This window comes from Tribolium madens, unplaced genomic scaffold (genome assembly GCF_015345945.1).
Source record: "Tribolium madens isolate multiple individuals breed KSU strain unplaced genomic scaffold, Tmad_KSU_1.1 Scaffold_20;HRSCAF=117;Tcas5.2_LG4, whole genome shotgun sequence".
Classification (NCBI taxonomy): Eukaryota; Metazoa; Arthropoda; class Insecta; order Coleoptera; family Tenebrionidae; genus Tribolium; species Tribolium madens.
In genome coordinates, this window is record NW_025400985.1 from 13,284,778 (window position 1) to 13,304,495 (window position 19,718).

General features: G+C 32.4%; 2 protein-coding genes across 2 annotated transcripts in view; both read right to left on the bottom strand.

The window, feature by feature from the left end:
- LOC123005294 (probable RNA-binding protein EIF1AD) overlaps window positions 1–11,250 on the bottom strand; it is a 17,424-nt gene extending 6,174 nt beyond the window's left edge. The window contains exon 1 of the mRNA XM_044398976.1: window positions 11,095–11,250. The gene's annotated coding sequence lies outside the window, so the exon portion shown is untranslated. The remainder of the gene's footprint in view (window positions 1–11,094) is intronic.
- LOC123005292 (DNA polymerase subunit gamma-1, mitochondrial) lies at window positions 205–11,282 on the bottom strand. Its single transcript, XM_044398973.1, has 4 exons — window positions 11,153–11,282; window positions 10,391–11,094; window positions 6,408–7,142; window positions 205–2,266 (listed from the first exon to the last, which is right to left on the bottom strand). Exons 1-4 carry the CDS (start codon window positions 11,237–11,239, stop codon window positions 262–264), a joined length of 3,531 nt encoding a protein of 1,176 aa, XP_044254908.1. The 5' UTR covers window positions 11,240–11,282; the 3' UTR covers window positions 205–261.
- Between the last annotated feature and the right edge of the window lie 8,436 nt (window positions 11,283–19,718).

Consider the following 19,718-nt stretch of genomic DNA (forward strand, 5'->3'; position numbering starts at 1 on the left):
AAAATTAAATATTCTATCACCTGGTTAAATTTGTAACAATAAAAATGGAACAGCCTGTATTTTCTGCAAAGGGATTAGAAGAAATTGAAAGTTGAAAATATAAAAAAGAAAGTGTTGCAAATTTTAAACAGCGTGTAATGTTACTTTTTCGTATGTAACAGCTTATTTATGTTTCTATTTGCATGACAAAAAAAAAGAGATTGGTACTTATAAAAATTTTATTATTATAACAAACAAAAACATCATAACAGCAAAACAAAATTATTTCAACTGTTCATACCAATAACTAAATCTTCCTCCAGCTTTCTCAACCGCTTGATTTATATCCACACCTTCTCCATTGGCAATATTATACCCTTTTTCCAACCCGTGTGGATTCGACGGCGTCTTACAATCATCTTTCGCATCTTTTCTCAATACAGTATCAACTTCCACCGTGGAAAAAAACGCCACAGATTGCGGTAAATCATTAATTCCTAATCTCACTGAACAAAACGCTCGCGTTAAGAGATTCGTCACATGCATTGCAAGCGCCCCTTGATACTTAAACCTCTCCGGAACCAAATATCTCACTTCATCGTGAAAACTCAAACAGAACCTCGCCTTATCACCCATAATCCACCTCATACACACCAACATCAAATGCAGGAAATCGGCGGCACCACTTTGCACCACCCAATTAATCCTCGTGGGCAAATACCGATCGTCACTTGTCAGTTTCGGTTCCAAAGCCCGACTTAACCTCCCATTCAAAAACGGTGTACGTGGTTCCAAATTCGTAGCTATTGATTCTAAACGATTAAACATCGCCGATTCCGTACCTCCAACCCATTTAGGTCTCTCGAACATATCATCAAGTCGTTTGCCCCACGATTTCGCCATTTCAAACGCCTGCCAATGGGAGTAACTTTGGTCACAATACTCCATCAAAAACTCTTTTTTTAAACGATAAACTCGTTTGCCTTTAGTCAAAGCGAACATTTTCGAGGCTTTGGATTTGGCTTCAGCCTCTGACATTGAGGGATTGAACTGTTTGAGGAGTCTCTCTGCAAAATTTTGACCCGCACCATAAATTCGAGCATAATTAATGACTTTTGCATGGTCACGTGATATTCCCACTGCTTTAGCGGTGACACTATGCATATCAGTGGCGTCTGATTTATTCCCACTCAGAGTCATCCAACCAAAAGGTGTAGCCCCATGGATTTTAGCTCTGTGTGAGTCACCAATAATCGAAGCAATCCACAATTCTTGTGAGTCGACATCAGCGCCAACTATATTGTAGCCTGGTGGTGCTTGCACCATTGCTCTCAATTCGGAGCCTACTCGATCCGATCGGGCGTTGGATGCCGTCATCCATGTCGGTTCAACAGCTCTACGCGTTAGTGTACCACAGACGACCACTTGAGGGATAATAGCCCCATATTGCCCCCCACTTAAATGTTTCGGAAGGTTTTTCTCGTACAACCAAACTACCATTTGGTCGAAAATGCGGTCACGGTTGTTACGCCAATACCACAAAGTGCGAGCGATAGCCAACACTTGTTCGGCACTTTCCGTATCACCAGCTAACACATTTTCGGAGAATTTATTCAAAAAGTCTTTGGATAAAGGGTTACCCACATTGTAAGCAGATCCATTCTTGTGTGGTAACTTCAAGAAGTAACAACAGTCTTCGATTTCAGTACTGCACCAAATACCAGTGCCAGTGTAAACACCTCGAGTTTTGTCTTTTTTCAATTTAGAGTAATATTCTTTTCGCATCAAATTATCTTGAACTATTTGAGTGATATCGGCGAAAACATCCTTACCGGAATCTTCTTTGGCTTTATTAATTTTTAATGGACACTTTTCGAGAAGCTTTTGCAAAGGCAACTTTCTACTGGTTTCAATATCGTCGGTGAAAGGGATGAGAAAACCCCAACCTTTTTCTCGAGTATAATGTAAAGGAAAACCTTCCCAAGTGAGGGATAATAGCTTAGGAGTGATCCTCATCGAAGTACTAATTAGATGAGGTCCAGGAATCCAGTTAGATGAAGAGTCGGGTTTCGTACATAGTTTTTTGTACCATGTAGGGTAGCCAGGAAGATGAGAATTTACACTTGAAATATTGGCTTTTGTCTCCATTAAACTGCGAAATTTCTCTTCCAATGGGTCGATCGTTTGATCATCATTTGCTGGTGGTGGTGGTGTCTCAATGTCTTTTCTTTTAGAAGAGTTTTTCTTCATTCTGAGATTTTTAACTGTCCAATCTTGATCCCATAACCTATTAAACTAGTTACATTAAAATACTGCATATGCTAATAGACAGCCATTCAGTAACAAAACGTTTGTGGTTTATTAATTGATATTTATAACTTTCTTTTAATTATTTTAATTTGGTTAAGTGACAAAAAGGAATGGCTGTGGATGAGTTTTTAATTAATCACAAAAAATGTGAGCAACGGAATTTTGACTCAGGGAGGGCCTTGGAAATTTTCAACGTATGTCTTCTACTAATTGTGAGTAATTAAACTACTCGCAGTTAATAACCGTTTTAAGCAATTCAATTTTAAATTTACAGATTAGCAACATCAGCAACAGGAGTTTTGAAAATTGTGTTTTTCAAATGTGGTCATAAAAAAACCACAGATATCGCATGACGTCAGAGGCGAAATTGTCTCTGTATTTAAACTAATCATGCAATCTCCAAAAAATTGTCTTAGAAAAGTAATGTTTTCAACTTGTGTCAAAAATGAACTGTTTTAAAGGATTAAAATTACACATGACTTATACAAGGTGTCAGAACTCGCTTCCCAGAGAAAAATTTAAAATAACATAAGATACATAAGATAAAAAAAATGTTTAAAAAATTTTCCGTCAAAAACTTTTAGGATTTTGTTTCCGCTTCTAAAAGCTTGTAGTCAAAAAACTTGAAAAATTATTTTTCCAACAGAAGTAAATAAAGTCTAAGTGTAAAATTTAAACTCTCATAACTTTGAAATTTTTCAAGATAGAATTTTTTTAACATTTTTTCCATGTTCCTGGTATCTTACCTTACATGGCATTATTCTCTGAAGCGCGAATTCTGACGCACCCTGTATGTCTATATCTCTCTGCCAGGGCCAACCCCGAGAAAAAAATCTGTTGCTCATCAGTACGGAGAACTACATACCAGGTAAATAAAAAGTATGGAACCAAACATTTTTTGCTTAAACTATTTATTTTTTGAAAAAACTAATTGATGAGTGATAAAGTACTATAAAAATGTGATAATTTAACAAGAATAAAATTTTTCGAAATTTCTTTTTGTTTTTAAATGGCAACCCACTATAAAATCATTTTTCTCATAAAAGCTATACTCTTAGGATTACAACTATCCGCTTAATATTTAATTTTTTCAAAAAAATTTTTACACATAAATTGCAAATTTTGACAAAAAAAATCGCATAACTCAAAAACAAAACAAAATTTCGTTCTGAAAATACGATCACATTTTTTATATTACTTTAATTTATATAAATTATTATGTGCTGGAGGCAAATGATTAAAAATAAAACCGCTTAGTTCCATACTTTATATTCACCCTGTATAAACTAGGAGACGAAACGAGATACAAAATCGCTCGATTTTTTGGACCCATAAAAAGTAGTACGGCAGAGTAAAAATGAGGGCTCTTAGAGCGTTTTACAGTCTCAGTTTCAAATCGTTTTAAATTAATTTAAATTCAACCAGTCTACTAATTGCTTGAAATTAAATGCAAAAATGTTAAGCTTTGAAAAACGAACGAACGAGAAATATGAGCAAAAAATATTTAAAATTTAAAATCTGTGCTCCGTTTCATGTTTTTCAAAATGCTGCGAATACGGTAAAAGATACAAGAAAAATGTAAGAAAGAATGTTGTAGAGAATAAAATTTTCGAGTCAAAAGTCCGCGAGAACATACCTCTGTCTTTAATGGTTTAGGCCTCAAAGATGTTCAAACCGCTCAAGCGAAGGATTCCTTTCATTTTTACTGGTGATTGAGTGCCAGGAGAAAAATAGAAAAATAATGTCGAGGACTTTTTTGTAGCAAATTTTCTTCTCTACAATTCTGTTTCTTTACGCAAACTAATAATTGATTATAATTAATTTTCAATACTGTTTTCGATATTTTTAACAACGCTGCGAATACGGTTGAAGATACAAAAAAAGTGTAGGGAACAAAKTTGTAGAGAATTAAATTTGCTACAAAAAAATCCGCAGACCATGTCTCTATCTTCTCATTAGGTTTAAATTAATTTTCTCGCTCTTGACCACCGGTAAAAATGACACGTAGTCGTCGCTTGAATGTCTTTAAACGTCTTTAGGGCCTAAACACTTGATGATAGAAATATCGTCTAGCAGACTTTTCTTGGAAATTTTATTCTCTACAACTTTCTTTTTTACATTTTTTTTGTACCTTCAACTGTATTCGCGGCATTGTGAAAAATTGGTAAATGTTTTTTTTTTAATATACAGAGTGATTCATCTCAGCTCCGTTCTTCTGTAGCTCAGTTATTATTTAAGTGAGAATTTTGATGTTTTGTAGACCTTATTTATATTCTACAGCGTATTTCAGGAAAATATTTTTGATTATACAGGATGGCCCAAAAATAAGTTACAATACAAACTTATGTTTTTTTTAAATTAAACACCATGTTAATTCAATGTTTTTAAGCTAAACTTCTATTAGTCGATTTTGCTTAGTTTTTGAATTAAGTTGATTTTTTTGGCGAAAACATCCTCTTTTTAAAAAATTATTACACAAAAAGTTAACACAGCTGGAAAAAAAAATACCACTCTAAAGAGGAAAGYACGTGCTTTAAGACTATAACATTTTTAGTTAAATAACTTAAAAAATTTTAATGGAACACCATATTTTTTATTTTTGTATCTCATAGACTGATAAATTGTCTATCTAAAAAAATAAACTTTTGATGTCTAGAATTCATAAATTAAAAGATATTTAATTTTAAATGTTAATTGTAGCAACAAAGCCTGTACTCTTTTTCATATTAATGTGCATCAAGTAGGTTGTACAAGTCTAAATGAATCTTTAATTTAAAGTCTGATTTACACAAAGTGTCATTTATGTCATTCAAAACAAATTTAATCACATCAATAATGACAAAAATCTTTATGTTTGCTATCCTATGTTGATTATGTTATTCATTTTAACTATTTTTTGCTACATGGGGTACACATTTATTTGAAAAAATAATTTTTAGGGAAGACTGAGTTTAGGATTGTTTGAATTTTCGCATAATTGCCACCTTAAAATGATCCCTTTCAACGACTACTTCGATGCACATTAATATGAAAACGAGTATATCATTAAAATGATCATTGTTGATACTAAGGCAACTATAGTAATTTCACCACTGATCACTTATTTGGGATTCGTCCAGAAATTGTAAAAGCTGACATAAATATTGAAATTCGAATTGTTTTATTATAAAAATAAATTCAGTTTAACACAAATGTGATTATTAAGTGATATTTCTTCCATATCTAGTGCAAATGTGCACTTTTTTGCTATTGAAATAATGATTATTTTTTAAGGTTTATAGTTAAATATCTTTTTAGTTATTAATTGTAGACAGTTAAACGTAAATGTTTTTGAAAAGATCATTTAATAATCTCTTAGATGCAAAAATAAAAAAAGGTTGTTCCATTAAATTTTTTTAAGTTATTTAACTTTTAACAAACTTCTACATTTTTATAATATTTCGACTGCAATACATTAAAAAAAATGTTATAGTCTTAAAGTACGTATTTTCCTCTTTACAATACTAAAAAAAAATCCAGCTGTCTTAACTTTTTATGTAATAAATTTTTAAAAAGAGAATGTTTTCGCCAAAAAAACAATTTAATTCAAAAACTACGCAAAATCGACTAATAGAAGATTAGCTTAAAAACATTGAAATTAAAAGCTACATTCAAAAATGCCAAGAAACATATAGTGTTTCATTAAAAAAAAACATAAGTTTGTATTGTAACTAATTTTTGGGCCATTCTGTATAATGAAAAATATTTTCCTAAAATGCGCTCTAGAATATAAATAAAGTCTACAAAATATCAAAATTCTCACTTCAATAATAACTGAGCGACAGAAGCCCGGAGCTGAGATAAATCACCCTGTTTTCAAAAAAAAAATTGCATTATCTTTATGTCTTATTATTGAAAATTTAATGCTCTATTTGTGTATAATTTTTTTGTTTGCGTTCTGCTCACCGTTATGTAAATACAGGCATTTTTTTATTTCATTTCTCTTAAAACTTAAACGGGAAAGGAACAACTGCGCTATTTGGCCCCACTAACTATCGAGAAAAGGAACGTTTTGTTTTACATCGTGTCGTGTCCTAGTCTTTAGGTATCCGTACTCATCAGTTATATTATATACCAACCATAGATCTTCTTTATATTTGTCGTCGTGTAAAAGTTGGCACGCCTGATCAGCCCTCCTCGCTAACAAAATTCTCCCCTCAATGTCCATGTCTTCGTAAGCTTGTTCCGAATTATCGATATAGCGATTCCAGTTTGAATTTATTGGTAAATAACCAGTACTCAACTCCAACATTCCAGCTAATGTAACTGGATGTGGAAACCGTTCCAAAAACATCGGAAACAATTCTTTTAAAACATTGTAAGTAGCCACAACATCACTACTACAATACTTCATAACTGTTTGAAACTCTCCTTTAATATCATTTAAACTCCCTGTGACAAATAGATCTCGCGTTTCTTTCGCTACAGATTTTCCTCCACAGTACAACTTATGAACTTCATTTAAGCTATTTAAAGAACTTTGTTGTCTCCAAATTTCATCTTCTTCGTCAGTTTTACCAGCTTTAAGAATTGCACGTTGGTAACTCGTTAAACCACTAACACAAACATGTAGACTCATTGTGTCGATAAACCTAGTACCGGTTTGGTTTAACCAATACTGTTCTTTAATTCTGGAACGATCGTATGATACGTTGTGGCCTACAATTACTTTAGGTTGTTTCATGTGTTTAGCGAGTTTTATGCCTGTGTCCTTTGATGTACTTTCCAGGGGTATTAACTGATCGAGAAAATAATGATGGGTTGTTACAGGTTTGCTTGTACCATCCAGCAACATCTGGCTCACCCATCCATACCTGTGAAACAAGAGATTTCTTCAAGTAGCTTGTGACTTTGAAATTGAGTTGGCAACATTGCATAAAGTAGACTCTAACTTATTGTATTGTATCAAGTAGGCTTGTACCCGTAATTTCGTCTACGCAGATTTTAGATATAAACTTTTGTTGTTTTTTAAAGAAGAAATATAAAGTCTGTTTATCTATTTTTTTTTCTTGATTCATTAACTCAAAACAACACAGAAGCAGAAAGTCAATTCTGAAGAAAATGACGAATGTACGTTACCTTCGCTTACACCCCATTTCACCTCGTTGAATTTTCAAAAAGTGCACTTCTACACCCTCAAAAATCAAAATTCTAAATTTCATGTATATATTTTCGTTTAAATGTCTACGCCTTATTTCATCCTGTTATAGGTTGGTTTTTGAGAAATTCCTGAGTAGTGCATTTCTTCACTCTCTATCTATTTTCCAAATTTCATGTTTTATCTTCGTTCGTTTAAACGTGTACATCCTATTTCACCTCCTAAGAAACTGATTTTTAAAAATCTAGTCTTAATGCCCCTTTACAACCGCTAAAAAACATATCCTTCAAATTTTATGTTTCTATCTTCGTTTAATTGTTGGCAACCCATTTCACCCTCTTATAAATATACAGGCTGCGCCAGAACTCGCGCCCCAGAGAAAAATAAGGTAAGATACCAGGAACATGGAAAAAATGTTTAAAAAATTTTATCTATAAAAATTTCGAAGTTATGAGAGTTTAAATTTTGCACTTTGACTCTATTTATTTCTGTTGAAAAAATAATTTTTTAAGTTTTTTTGCTACAGTCTATTAGAAGAGGAAAGAAGGAAGCAGTATCCTAAATTGTAACTCTGTTCAATATTATTTGTGGCTTTTATTGGCAAATTTTTGGTACCTTTACTAAATAATTGTAAAAAAACATATACAATATCATTAGTATCATTAAATAGACATGAAAAAATGTCAAAAAATATGTCAAAATTTTTTGACAGATAGAATTTTTTAAACATTTTTTTCATGTTCCTGGTATCCTATCTGACCTGAAATTTTTTCTCTTGGGCACGAGTTCTGGCGCACCTGTATATATTTTCAAAAAATTCTTTCTTGGTGGATCTCTACACTCTCTAAGGAATATGTTTCTTAAATTTTATATATTTACCTGCGTTTAAATGTTTACACCCCATTTCACCCCCCTTAGAAATTAATTTCCAAAAAATCTTTTTTTAGCGGACCTGTACACCTCTAAGGAATATGTTTCCCAAAGTTTATGTTTTTATCACCGTTTTTATCACCGTTTACACCCAATTTCACCCCCTAAGAAATTGGTTTTCGAAAAATTCTTTCTGAGTGGACATCTACATGCTCTAAGGAACATAGGAGTATCTGATAAATTTCATGTTTTTATTTTTGTTTAAACGTGTACACCCCGTTTCACCTCCTTTTCTAAGGGAGTAAATATGTTTTTAATAATTATTTTAAAAAAATCTCGTCTTAGTGCACCTTTACAACCGCTAAGTAACATATCTTCCAATTTTTTATTTCTATCTTTGTTTAAAAGTTTACACCCCATCTCACCCCTTTAGAGATTGATTTTGTTTTAATCCTTTCTTAGCGGATCTCTACACCTTCTAAGGAACATATCTGCCAAATTTCATATTTCTAGCTCCAGTGGTTTAGGCTGTGCGTTGTCTGTCAGTCAATCACGAAACTCTTTTTCAAAATGGCTGAATTTCCGAAACTATGAGAAATTGGCGCCAACTTTGAAATTTTTAATGGTAACCACTTATTTTTATTGCACTTTTGAATTCTCCTCTCCAAACTGAGTAAAATGTACCTAGTTGTTAGTATTTATCTGTCATATTAACATATGTCAATTTTTTGCTCAAAATTTTCATTTGCAGAGGTTTATTAAAAACATCACAGCTCTTGAACCGTTTGTGATAAGTGAATAATTTTTCTTGCATTCGATAACTAAAGGTTCGAAGAGTTTCCTAAAATTTTCAAAATTGAAAACTGTCAAATTGCAAAGCTTATATGATTTTTTGAAAATTTAAATTTTTTGAAAATTTAACAAACAGCTATAACTCAGTTTTTTCAAACAAAATGACCCTATTTTCTCAATGGCAATCGAAAGTACAAGTAAACATATCGAACATTTGTATTAATTATGGCATATCTTTATTGTATTCCTCCAAAACCTACGTGATTAACTATAAAAATAAAAAACAAAAACATGTTTTTTGTGATTACTTCAAAAACTGTAAGAGATAGGTATAGGACATGTTGATAAAAGTCCTTCTGCAAATATTTAATTTTGATGCCGTTGAGAAAATAGAGTCATTTCATTTGAAAAAACTGACTTATAGCTGTTTGTTAATGATCATTTTCCAAAATCAAAATTTGACAGTTGACAATTTGGAAAATTCTAGAAAACTCTTCGAATCTTTGGTTATCGAATGCAAAAAAAATATTCACTTATCGCAAAGGGTTCAAGAGCTGTGATGTTTTGAATGAACCCCTGCAAGGAAAAATTTTGACCAAAAAATTGACATATGTCAAAAACTATGACAGATAAGTACTAACAACTAGGTACATTTCACTTAGCTTAAAGAGGAGACTTCAAAAATGCAATAAAAATAAGTGGGTACCATTTAAAATTTCAAAGTTGGCGCCAATTTCTCGTAGTTCCGGAATTTCCGCCAATTTGAAAATAATTTAATAGAACTCAGACTGGTCGATTTGGGTTGTGTACAAAATTTCAAATTCCTATCTGCATTAGAAGTTAAAAAGTTTCTACTGTAAGCCCTAAAAGAATCACCTTGTACAGATTTGTTAACAAGAAATTACCACCTAGGATTTAAACTTTTAGGAAAATTACGTTTTTTATGTTTTTGGTAACTAGAATTTTCAGAAGTCATTTTGAATGCCTAAGGTTGGTTACCCTTTGTTGTAGACGGTTGACGTTTTGTCAACCTGTTGTCAACTATCAATTGAATTTTACATACAAGCTGACAGGTGACTTAAGCTAAATTTTGACACTAGTTACGATATCTTTTGTTTGTCACCAGAAACCAACCTAACCAAATTTATGGCAACCTATTCACGAATATCCCAAAATCCTAGGGAGTAATTTCTTGTTGATACGACAATATAGATTGTCATTTATTTCCAAGGGACAGCCTTTCACTTAATCCAATGTTGCCAATAGAATTCTGCTTTAAAAAAATAATATTTAAATTCTTACCATGCCTCGCTGCTCACGGCTGTGGCCAAGGTCGGTGCTTTCCCAACAGTTACAGCAACTTCAATATCAAAAACTAATCCTTCTTCTAATGGATATGGCACTTGTTGTGGTGGTAGACCTGGAGCGTATCTTGTCCACCCCTGCTGCATTTCCCATTTATCAGGTGGTTCAGGTATTTTTGTTAAAAGCTTTTCAATTAATTCGCGATAAGGTTTTAGTTGTTGATCTCCAATGACGTGAAAATGCTCTTCGATATTTTTACCCTCGAGTGGTGGTATTTGAAATTCCACGTCCTTCATGTAGCTCTCCGGTTTTTGCACCATGTTGTGTTCTTGCAGGCTTTTAAGACACTCTCTAACAATAGCTTCATCACACTTATTCACAACTAGTCCTTTGAAAACTTGCTCAAAAAGTTGTGACGACAACATTTGAATATTTAATTCGTTTACACGAGGACCTCCACGTACCTCAAATGTACATGGGGCAGGCTCTGTTGTTTTTATTCGAGATTTGTTTGGATTTGGTATGAATTTTTTTACTACAACGGATGGTCGATGAACCGAATAGTGTTTGAAAACATGTTGGAGTTGTTCGTGTTTCAAAGAAAATAAGTTATATTTGGTACAGAACATCGTACATGTGACTATTTTAAGGTTATAATCTTGGTGTAACGATTGGAAAATTTTTAACGTAATCCAACTCACCTGCAAACAAATGCCAATTTCGTTCACGTCTTCGTAGAAATGGGCAGCAAAAACTCACATAACCTTTCAATTGATGTAACTTGTGTAATTTTTTGTAACAAAATAACTGCAACTTTTGAAGTTTATAAAATATGACATAGTACATAACCTAAAAAACAAATGTCTTGCATTTCGCAAAAAGCCAAAACGCTAAATTCGACAGTTGCCAAAGTAGTCAAATAACGCTGCCCCTTTGTTACCGGCAACCAGAAATACAACTTGTCGATTCGGGGCACTGGTTCATAAAAAAACCCTAAGCCATTTTATGGTTCTTTTTTAGTTCCACCAAAAATTTTGTTAGAATAATCCCAGTTTTGAACTACAAGACATTTCCACACATTTCTAAAAAAATAATCTTTGTAGAAAAGATGTGTACACTGGCGGACACGGAATTTTGGACGATTTGTCATTCGAGTGACATAAAAATATAAAACGGTCCTTAGGCAACTAACCTCACTTTTGGTTTTTGTAATTTTTATCCTTATAGCTAGAGAAAAAATCACAACAAATCAAAATAATAATTCATTGAACTTATATAAGAACACGTACTGCTGGCATTATTGTTTTAGAAAATCGACGCTAAAAATAAATTTCAACTAAAACTTTCAAATTTTAGTTTCAAACGTCAATCATAATGACAATAAAGCGTGGATTATATTGACATTTTTTTAACTGACATAAATTTGGTGTCCAAAATTCCGGGTCCGCCACTGTATTATTGAATTTAGAGAGTAAACCAAATAAAAGTATTTATACACCAACAAAAAGAAACAATTTTTTTTAGCCAAGCTCCTTAAATAAGTGTACTCATTCAACGCCAAGTTGAATTATAGAAATAATGAAAGCGAGACTTAAAACTTGTTCTCTCCCATAGTTTATGCAATTATTTTTTTATTACTAACACATTTGTTTAGCTTTTTTCCTATGACAATGTAAAATAAAAAGTCAAAAGTCGGAATAAATTTAAAATATCTATGAAAACCAAAATAGGTAGTTCTATGATTGCGATTATGCTGAAGTGTGGTCCAGACGTCAAATTTAACATTCCGCAAGAAATCTAATCCAATCTGCATGTGGCAAAAAATCAAAAGGAATAAATGAGCTTTTATGTTGCTATAGGAAAAGAAAAGGATACAAAATCACAAAATTATAAAAAGACCAATTGATATTGTACAGGGTGCTGCATTTTGGATGTCCGAATAGAGAATCTCCGAAACTAAAAAAACGAGTGATACATTTTCGGGCTCATTTTTTGAGAAAATAATATTGGTTAAAACCGCATCCAGCTATCGTTTTTTGTTTTTGATTTACAGACAAAAAAAAATCATCATCGTTATTATACCGGGTGTGGCATCGGTTACGTCCATTGATAAATCGCGACTTCTAATTAATTAAAACTGGCAATATTTTATAAACCTAACTAATTATTGATAGGGTATAATTTGAAAATTTCTCTAATTTTTTAATAATAATAAATATATATAATAAATAAACCCGTAACAGTTTTGTGTATTTTATGAATACTTTCTGTTAATTTATCTATAAAGTTTTTACACTAAATGAATCTGTACCTGTCAGCGCATCAAACTTTGATATCACAATTTCAAATTTTGACTTGGTTAGCCAAATAATCGCTTTTTTTTTATTTAAACACAAACCAGACCCGTGATTTATGACAAAATGGTATAATTTGCCAACAAAAGAATCATTTACTGGTAGGCGACCGCTTTAAAGGGTCTTTTTGTTGTAAGCCTTGGAATCTTACCCCATTGGCACCTAAATTTACGATGGCACAAGTAGCAGGTCATAAATAAAAATGATTTTCAAAGTTAAGATGGGAAATTGCGTTTAATTCAAAATCTAGTTGGTATTTTTTTCTGATTTTGTAAACAATTGTATGAAGTGAATCTGCGTAGGTCAGTATAAAAATTAGAATACTTTTACTAAATAATTGTAAAAAACATATACAAGATCATCAGTATCATTAAATAGACATAAAAAAATGTCAAATGTCAAAAAATAAATGTCAAAATTTTTTGATAGATAGATTTTTTTAAACATTTTTTTCCATGTTCCTGGTATCTTACCTTACTTATTTTTTTTTCTCTGAGGCGCGAGTTCTGGCGCAACCTGTAGGTAAGTCGAAAATAAAAGACGATAGCAGGATTTCTCAAAAAATGAGACCCAGAATGTATCACTCGTTTTTGGCTAAACCTCTTAACCAGGAACATGGAAAAAATGTTTAAAAAATACTCTGTCAAAAAATTGTGACATTWGACATTTATTTATGTCTATTTAATGATACTGATGATCTTGTTATGTTTTTTTACAATTATTTAGTAAAAGGACAAAAATTTTGCCAATAAAAGCCACAAATAACATTGAACACATATACAATTTAGGATACAGCTTCCTTGTTTCTTCTTCTAATAGCCTGTAGCAAAAAAAACTTGGAAAATTATTTTATTCTTCGACACTGTCAAAATTTACGGTTTTTCTCCCGTGTAGGGAAGTTTTGACAACTGTTTGGCATTTCTCAATACGAAACGTCAGATTATTTTTAACAGATTTAAAGCAAGTTTAAGCCTTATTCAGTCTAATTCGAAGAATAAAATGTTGTATTCAACTCGTTTGAGTGTAAATCGGACGCTTTATTCCACCTCGTGGATGATAAAGAAGATACAACCCACTCGGTGGGATAGTTCGTCCGATTTACACTCAAACTCGTCGAATAAATAACTATTAATACTCAAATTGTAGTTTTACACTCGTATATTTAGGTAGGAGCTTACTGTAACCTCTTGGTTGCTTTTTCATTAAAAAATCCAGGATGTTTATATTTTTATTATTTATTACGAAAAATTAGCACTTTTGTCACCGGAAGCTACGGATTCCCTAATTATTCGTGGAGTGGGCGTCGCAAATGCCTTTTGATTCTTGAATCTTCTCTCGAAGCTCCTCTTCTGTGTTAATGGGTCGTCTGTAGACAATATTTTTGATGTGACCCCAAAGGAAGAAATGAAGAGGACTTAAATCGGGAGACCGCGCAGGCCAGTGTCGTGGACCACCTCTTCCTATCCAACGATTAGGATAKTGTTGGTCCAAAATTTCGCGGACTTCATGACTATAATGAGATGGTGCCCCATCGTGCTGGAACCAATCGTTGACCCGAAAAACGAGTGGTATTTCCTTCAATAGATTTGGCAGTTCATTTCTAAGGAATTGGGCATACATGGGTCCTGTTAAATGTCGAGGAAACTCAAAAGGTCCGATCTAGAAAGAAAGGGGGTCACGTTGTGTTGAAATTAGTTCATATTATTGACAAACCACATCGATTCCCCAAAAGACCAGCCCACAAATTCACCGAAAAGCTTAGCTGAAATGCCCTCGGAATTAAAGCATTTGGATTTTCTTCTCCTATGACAGTTACGACTGTTAAAACAGCCCGAAACAAAATCTGGTTATTGCAACTCCATTTTCAACAACCACGCGCAGAATTTTTTTCGTGCAGGGTAATCCTCTGCCTGTAGTTGCTGTACTCGAATATAATATGGGTGCAGACGGTTGGGAGTTTCTATTTTGCAAAACTTTTAATAATTTGCAGACCAGGACTTTAAAATGTTCCGACTGACTTCAAATTCAACACAGATAACTTACTTAGTCACAGCTATCACTTGGTATAAATTTCAACCCCTAAAAGCAACCCTTAAAAACACCCCTTATTTTAACCTTGCAGACCAGGGCTTTAAAGTGATACGACCGATTAGAAACTTTAAAAACTCTGCGTACAGTATTACTAGAAACTTCCAGTGGAGCCGCAATTTCTCTGGTGCTTTTTCATTTTCAACATCACGAAAATTAACAAATGTCAAACTCAAAATTACAGTAGACCAGCTATTTTTTTTAAATTCTGGACAAATTGGTATTATTTTCGTAACCTAACAACGGATATAATTTTTGAATCACACCTTGAGGTGCCCTTCTGGGATTGGTGGACTTAAGAGTCTAATAACTTTCTTATGCAAGCAAAAATTAGTTCTTCGGCTGCACTTTTTGGCGACCTATTGCTCCCGGCATTTGACATTTTTTCTCTGGGGCGCGAGTTCTGGCACATCCTGTATAAACTTGTGTATTTTCAATTTCCTTGGAATTTTTAAATGTAGCTTTTGATTAAATTGATGTTTGTTGTATTTCGTGGAATAAAGGACAATTGAAGAAAAATACTAGTTTATTTCAGGGTTACGTTTCGATAACGACCATTATAGTTGGACATGTGTGGATTTGATGTTATCTTATAATAAAAGGTTGGGGGCCAATTTTGATCATGCCACACCAGTTTAAAACAAGAATAATATGAAACCCACATTTTTACAATAAAATTTCACACTGTCGCGTAACACAGGCGACAGAAACAAGTATTACAACACTTCAAACCCTAAGTTTTGATTAAATTGTTTTTATCCAATATTCAATAGTAATATGGTGTTTTACTTGTTAGTTTTTGTTAAGTAAACTGAGCAATAACTAGACTGTTTGATATAACCCACGTTGCCATTAGCACCGTGGGTTATTATCATCCATAACCCATTGCAGGATGAAATAAATTTTTAATAGATATTCTGAAAACTTTATTTAAGAATAGGTACATCAAATTTGAAATTATGATTCAGATTTCTTTCCAAAATAGAAATGAACATTTGAAAGTGTACCGTGAAAATGAATTTCAGAAATCTCTCTGGACTCAACGACTTGCAAACCAGAAGCAGAATTCTCATTTTCTTTTTTCGTATCTTTTTCACCTCGAAACAAATGTTTTGGTTAAAATTAGATAAAATTTTAAGATAAAAAGCAAAGCTGACCTGGAAAATCAGTAGAAAATTTGTTTATTCTTCGACACTGTCAAAATTTACGGTTTTTCTCCCGCGTAAGGAAGTTTTGACAACTGTTTGGCACTTTTCAATATGAAAAGTCAGATTATTTTTAACAGATTTAACAGATAAAAATCCGGGAATGGATAAAACGTTGTATGGCATTCGTGGGTTATTAGATATTACCCACTTATACCATAAATAACTATTATTCGATTTTGCCTTATAAAATGACGTTTATTTATGTCAAATGAAACTATTAAAGTCATTGTTTATTTCGTTTATTTAAGCAGCGCATTAAAACGTCAACAATCGGTGCATTAAAAATTTTAATCCGCTGTTTTAAACAAACAATATTTTTACTTAAAATTACAATAAAAATAATTATCGCATCAGATTCTAAAGTTCCTCAATCAGTATTTGAGCAACAATACAAATGTTGCGATTTTGAACTGTTGCACAATCGAAATTCACGCTTCCATAACCATGCTATGGTTTCTTAGATTGGTGAATTCAGTCTATCTATTTAATTTAGCGTCCAAACACCAGAGGCGCTCGTATCAAAATTTTAAAATTTTAGCGGTTGGCTGTGACACTTCTGATAGAAAAAAATTAAATTTTGACGGTGACATCATTCATAGAAATTCAAAGTGCTTACGTGTAGTTGTGATCTTTAGATTTCTATTCAGTTATTGTGGGCTGTGTGTACAAGTAAAGGAAGTTTTACTAACAATTTGTGAATTTTGGTGATGAAAATGTGGACATTGATGGAAAAAATGTGAAGATTTGTTTCGGCCGGCACCCTTGTGACAAGAACTCGACAACCCAGACTGTTTATGCTTCCTCTTTGAACATAAYTGTTCTAATATAATCCCTATAAGTATGAAACCACCTTGTTAACTAATTTGATTCAATATCTTCAATAAATTACTTTAAAAAAATCTTTTATTTTCTTTGTTTAATCTCTAATAAGATGCTAGTAGCACTTATTTCCCTCTACTAAATACTCAATTAACATTATTGTTACCATTTAAAAAAGGCACATTTTGCTCTATAGTTCAGCGTCCAAACTACAGAGGCGCTGCTGAATACGAGTTCAAAAGGTTGTACATGAGTACGCCATCTATATACCCTATATAAATTATTCATCTATGTCCATAACTGTGTGTTTAGCGCAGGACTTGGAAAAGGTGCAACAGATGATTTTGAAAAAGCAGTTTATCCATTAGTATGGTATCACTATTATATCATCCAACGAACGTTCCACATCAGAAAGAACATCATAATGCACTTCTTCGCAGAAATTATTTATTAATTTTTTCCACAAAAAACGACTTGACACTCACAACACAATTTTTTTTTACAACTTTGTTTATAAAAAACAAGTCGTTGTCATGATCGCCGTATAGGAATCAGGATAATCATGAAATTTGTAAATGTCTGACGATCTGATGACTGATATTTTTATCTTTAAAATCGAAAGGTTTATAAGGCAAAATCGAATAAAATGTTGTATTACACTCGCAGGATAAAGTGTCCGTTTAATTCGCTGAAATTAACGCGCGCGCTACTGCGCGGCTTAACGAACAGCTCATTAAACGGCCACTTTATCTGCTTGTATAATAAATAACTATTTATTGGTCGATTTTGCTTAGTTTTAAAATAAATTGTTTTTTAACGAAAACATATTCTTTTAAAAAATCTATTGCGCAAAGAAGCAAGAAGAAAATTTGTATTAATGCAAAAAAGTACAAACTTTGAGGCTACACCATTTTTTAGTGTACTGCATATGTAAAGGTAATAAAATGAAGAAGTTTGTTAAAAGTTTAATAACTTCAACACTTGTATTTAAGCTTACCTCTTATGTTGCCGTTAATATATGACCCCACAACTTTTACCCAAAATTAAAGAAATAAAAGTTAATTTTTCTTTATACTTTCTTTTAAATTTTCTTTATTTTTCTATATACAAGATCATCAGTATCATTAAATAGACATAAAAAATGTCAAAAAATAATTGTTAAATTTTTTTGATTTTTGAAACATTTTTTCCATGTTCCTAGTATCTTATGTTACTTGAAATTTTTCTCTGGGGCCCGAGTTCTGGCGCATCCTGTATAGTAATGAAACAAATGGTTTTTTAATGTTTTTAATCATGTCACAAAATATTTTTTTTATTAAAAAAATTACAGGTATTTTCGTTAAAAGAATATACAACGAAAAAAAAACTACAGAAAAAAGGCGCTAACATACACTGGTGGACACGGAATTTTGGACGATTTGTCATTCGAGTGACATACAATTGTAAAACGGGCCTTAGGCAACTAACCTCATTTTCGGTTTTTGTAATTTTTATCCTGATAGCCAGAGAAAAAATGACAACAAATCAAAATAATTTATTGAACTTCTACAGGGTGCGCCAGAACTCGCGCCCCAGATAAACTTGCCATATAAGGTAAGATACCAGGAACATGGAAAAAATGTTAAAACAATTTTATCTATAAAAATTTCGAAGTTATAAGGGTTTAAAGTTTGCACTTTGACTCTATTTATTTCTGTTGTAAAAATAATTCTCCAAATTTTTTTGCTATAGGCTATTAGAAGAGGAAACAAGAAAGCTGTATCCTAAATTGTAACTCTGATCAATGTTATTTGTGGCTTTTATTGGCAAAATTTTTGTCCCTTTACTAAATAATTGTAAAAAAACATATACAAGATCATCAGTATCATTAAATAGATATGAAAAATGTCAAATGTCAAAAAATAAATGTCAAATTTTTTTGACAGATACAATTTTTTAAACATTTTTTTCATGTTCCTGGTATCTTACCTTACTTGAAAATTTTCTCTGGGGCGCGAGTTCTGGCGCAACCTGTATGTTTAAAAACGTATTGCTGGCATTATTGCATTATTGTTTCGGAAAATCGACGCTAAACAACTAAAACTTTTAAATTTTAGTTTCAAACGTCAATCATAATGACAATAAAGCGTGACTTACATTGTCATTTTTTGAACTGACATAAATTAGATGTCCAAAATTCCGTTTCCGCCAGTGTATTATAACGTGGGCGGTCATGTTGACCCCACGTCTCCTCTTAAGGGATAAAATATGTTGTGAATGACAAGTACTTTATGTACTTATCGTGACATTTGTTCAAATTTCTTTAACAATAATTTCTGAATTTAGTAAAATTTTTGATCCAATATTAGTGTTAGAAAAATTGTTAAAAATAACACAAGTTTTATAGTTTGCTGCCTTAATTGATATTTTACAATAGCTTTTGCGTTCAGACAAAACGTTGTCAATACAATATGTTAAAATAAGTTGTAACCAATTAATTGCCAATTAATGGGGAGTTCAGATCTCAATCACTGTAAGTCACATTTTTTCTCAAAATGACTCATGTGTTCAGAAAACACTGTATTGTTAAATCTTTCAATTGGCCATGCACCTAAGTCACCATTTTAAAGTATTATCAATTCTCTCTCAATAAAAAAATTATTTTTCACCTTTGCAAGCACAACACAACAAATTTTTTAAATATTTTTCATTTTTCAGATTACTTGACTTACACGGATTGGCTTCTGAGCCCTCCTAATAATGGAATAGGCAAAACTCATAATGGAATTTTTGTTAATCTTTATTCCGCCGCACAAAACTATAGACGCTTGATTAAGATTGAATCCCTTGAAATAGCGTATGGGAAAAGTAAAGGGA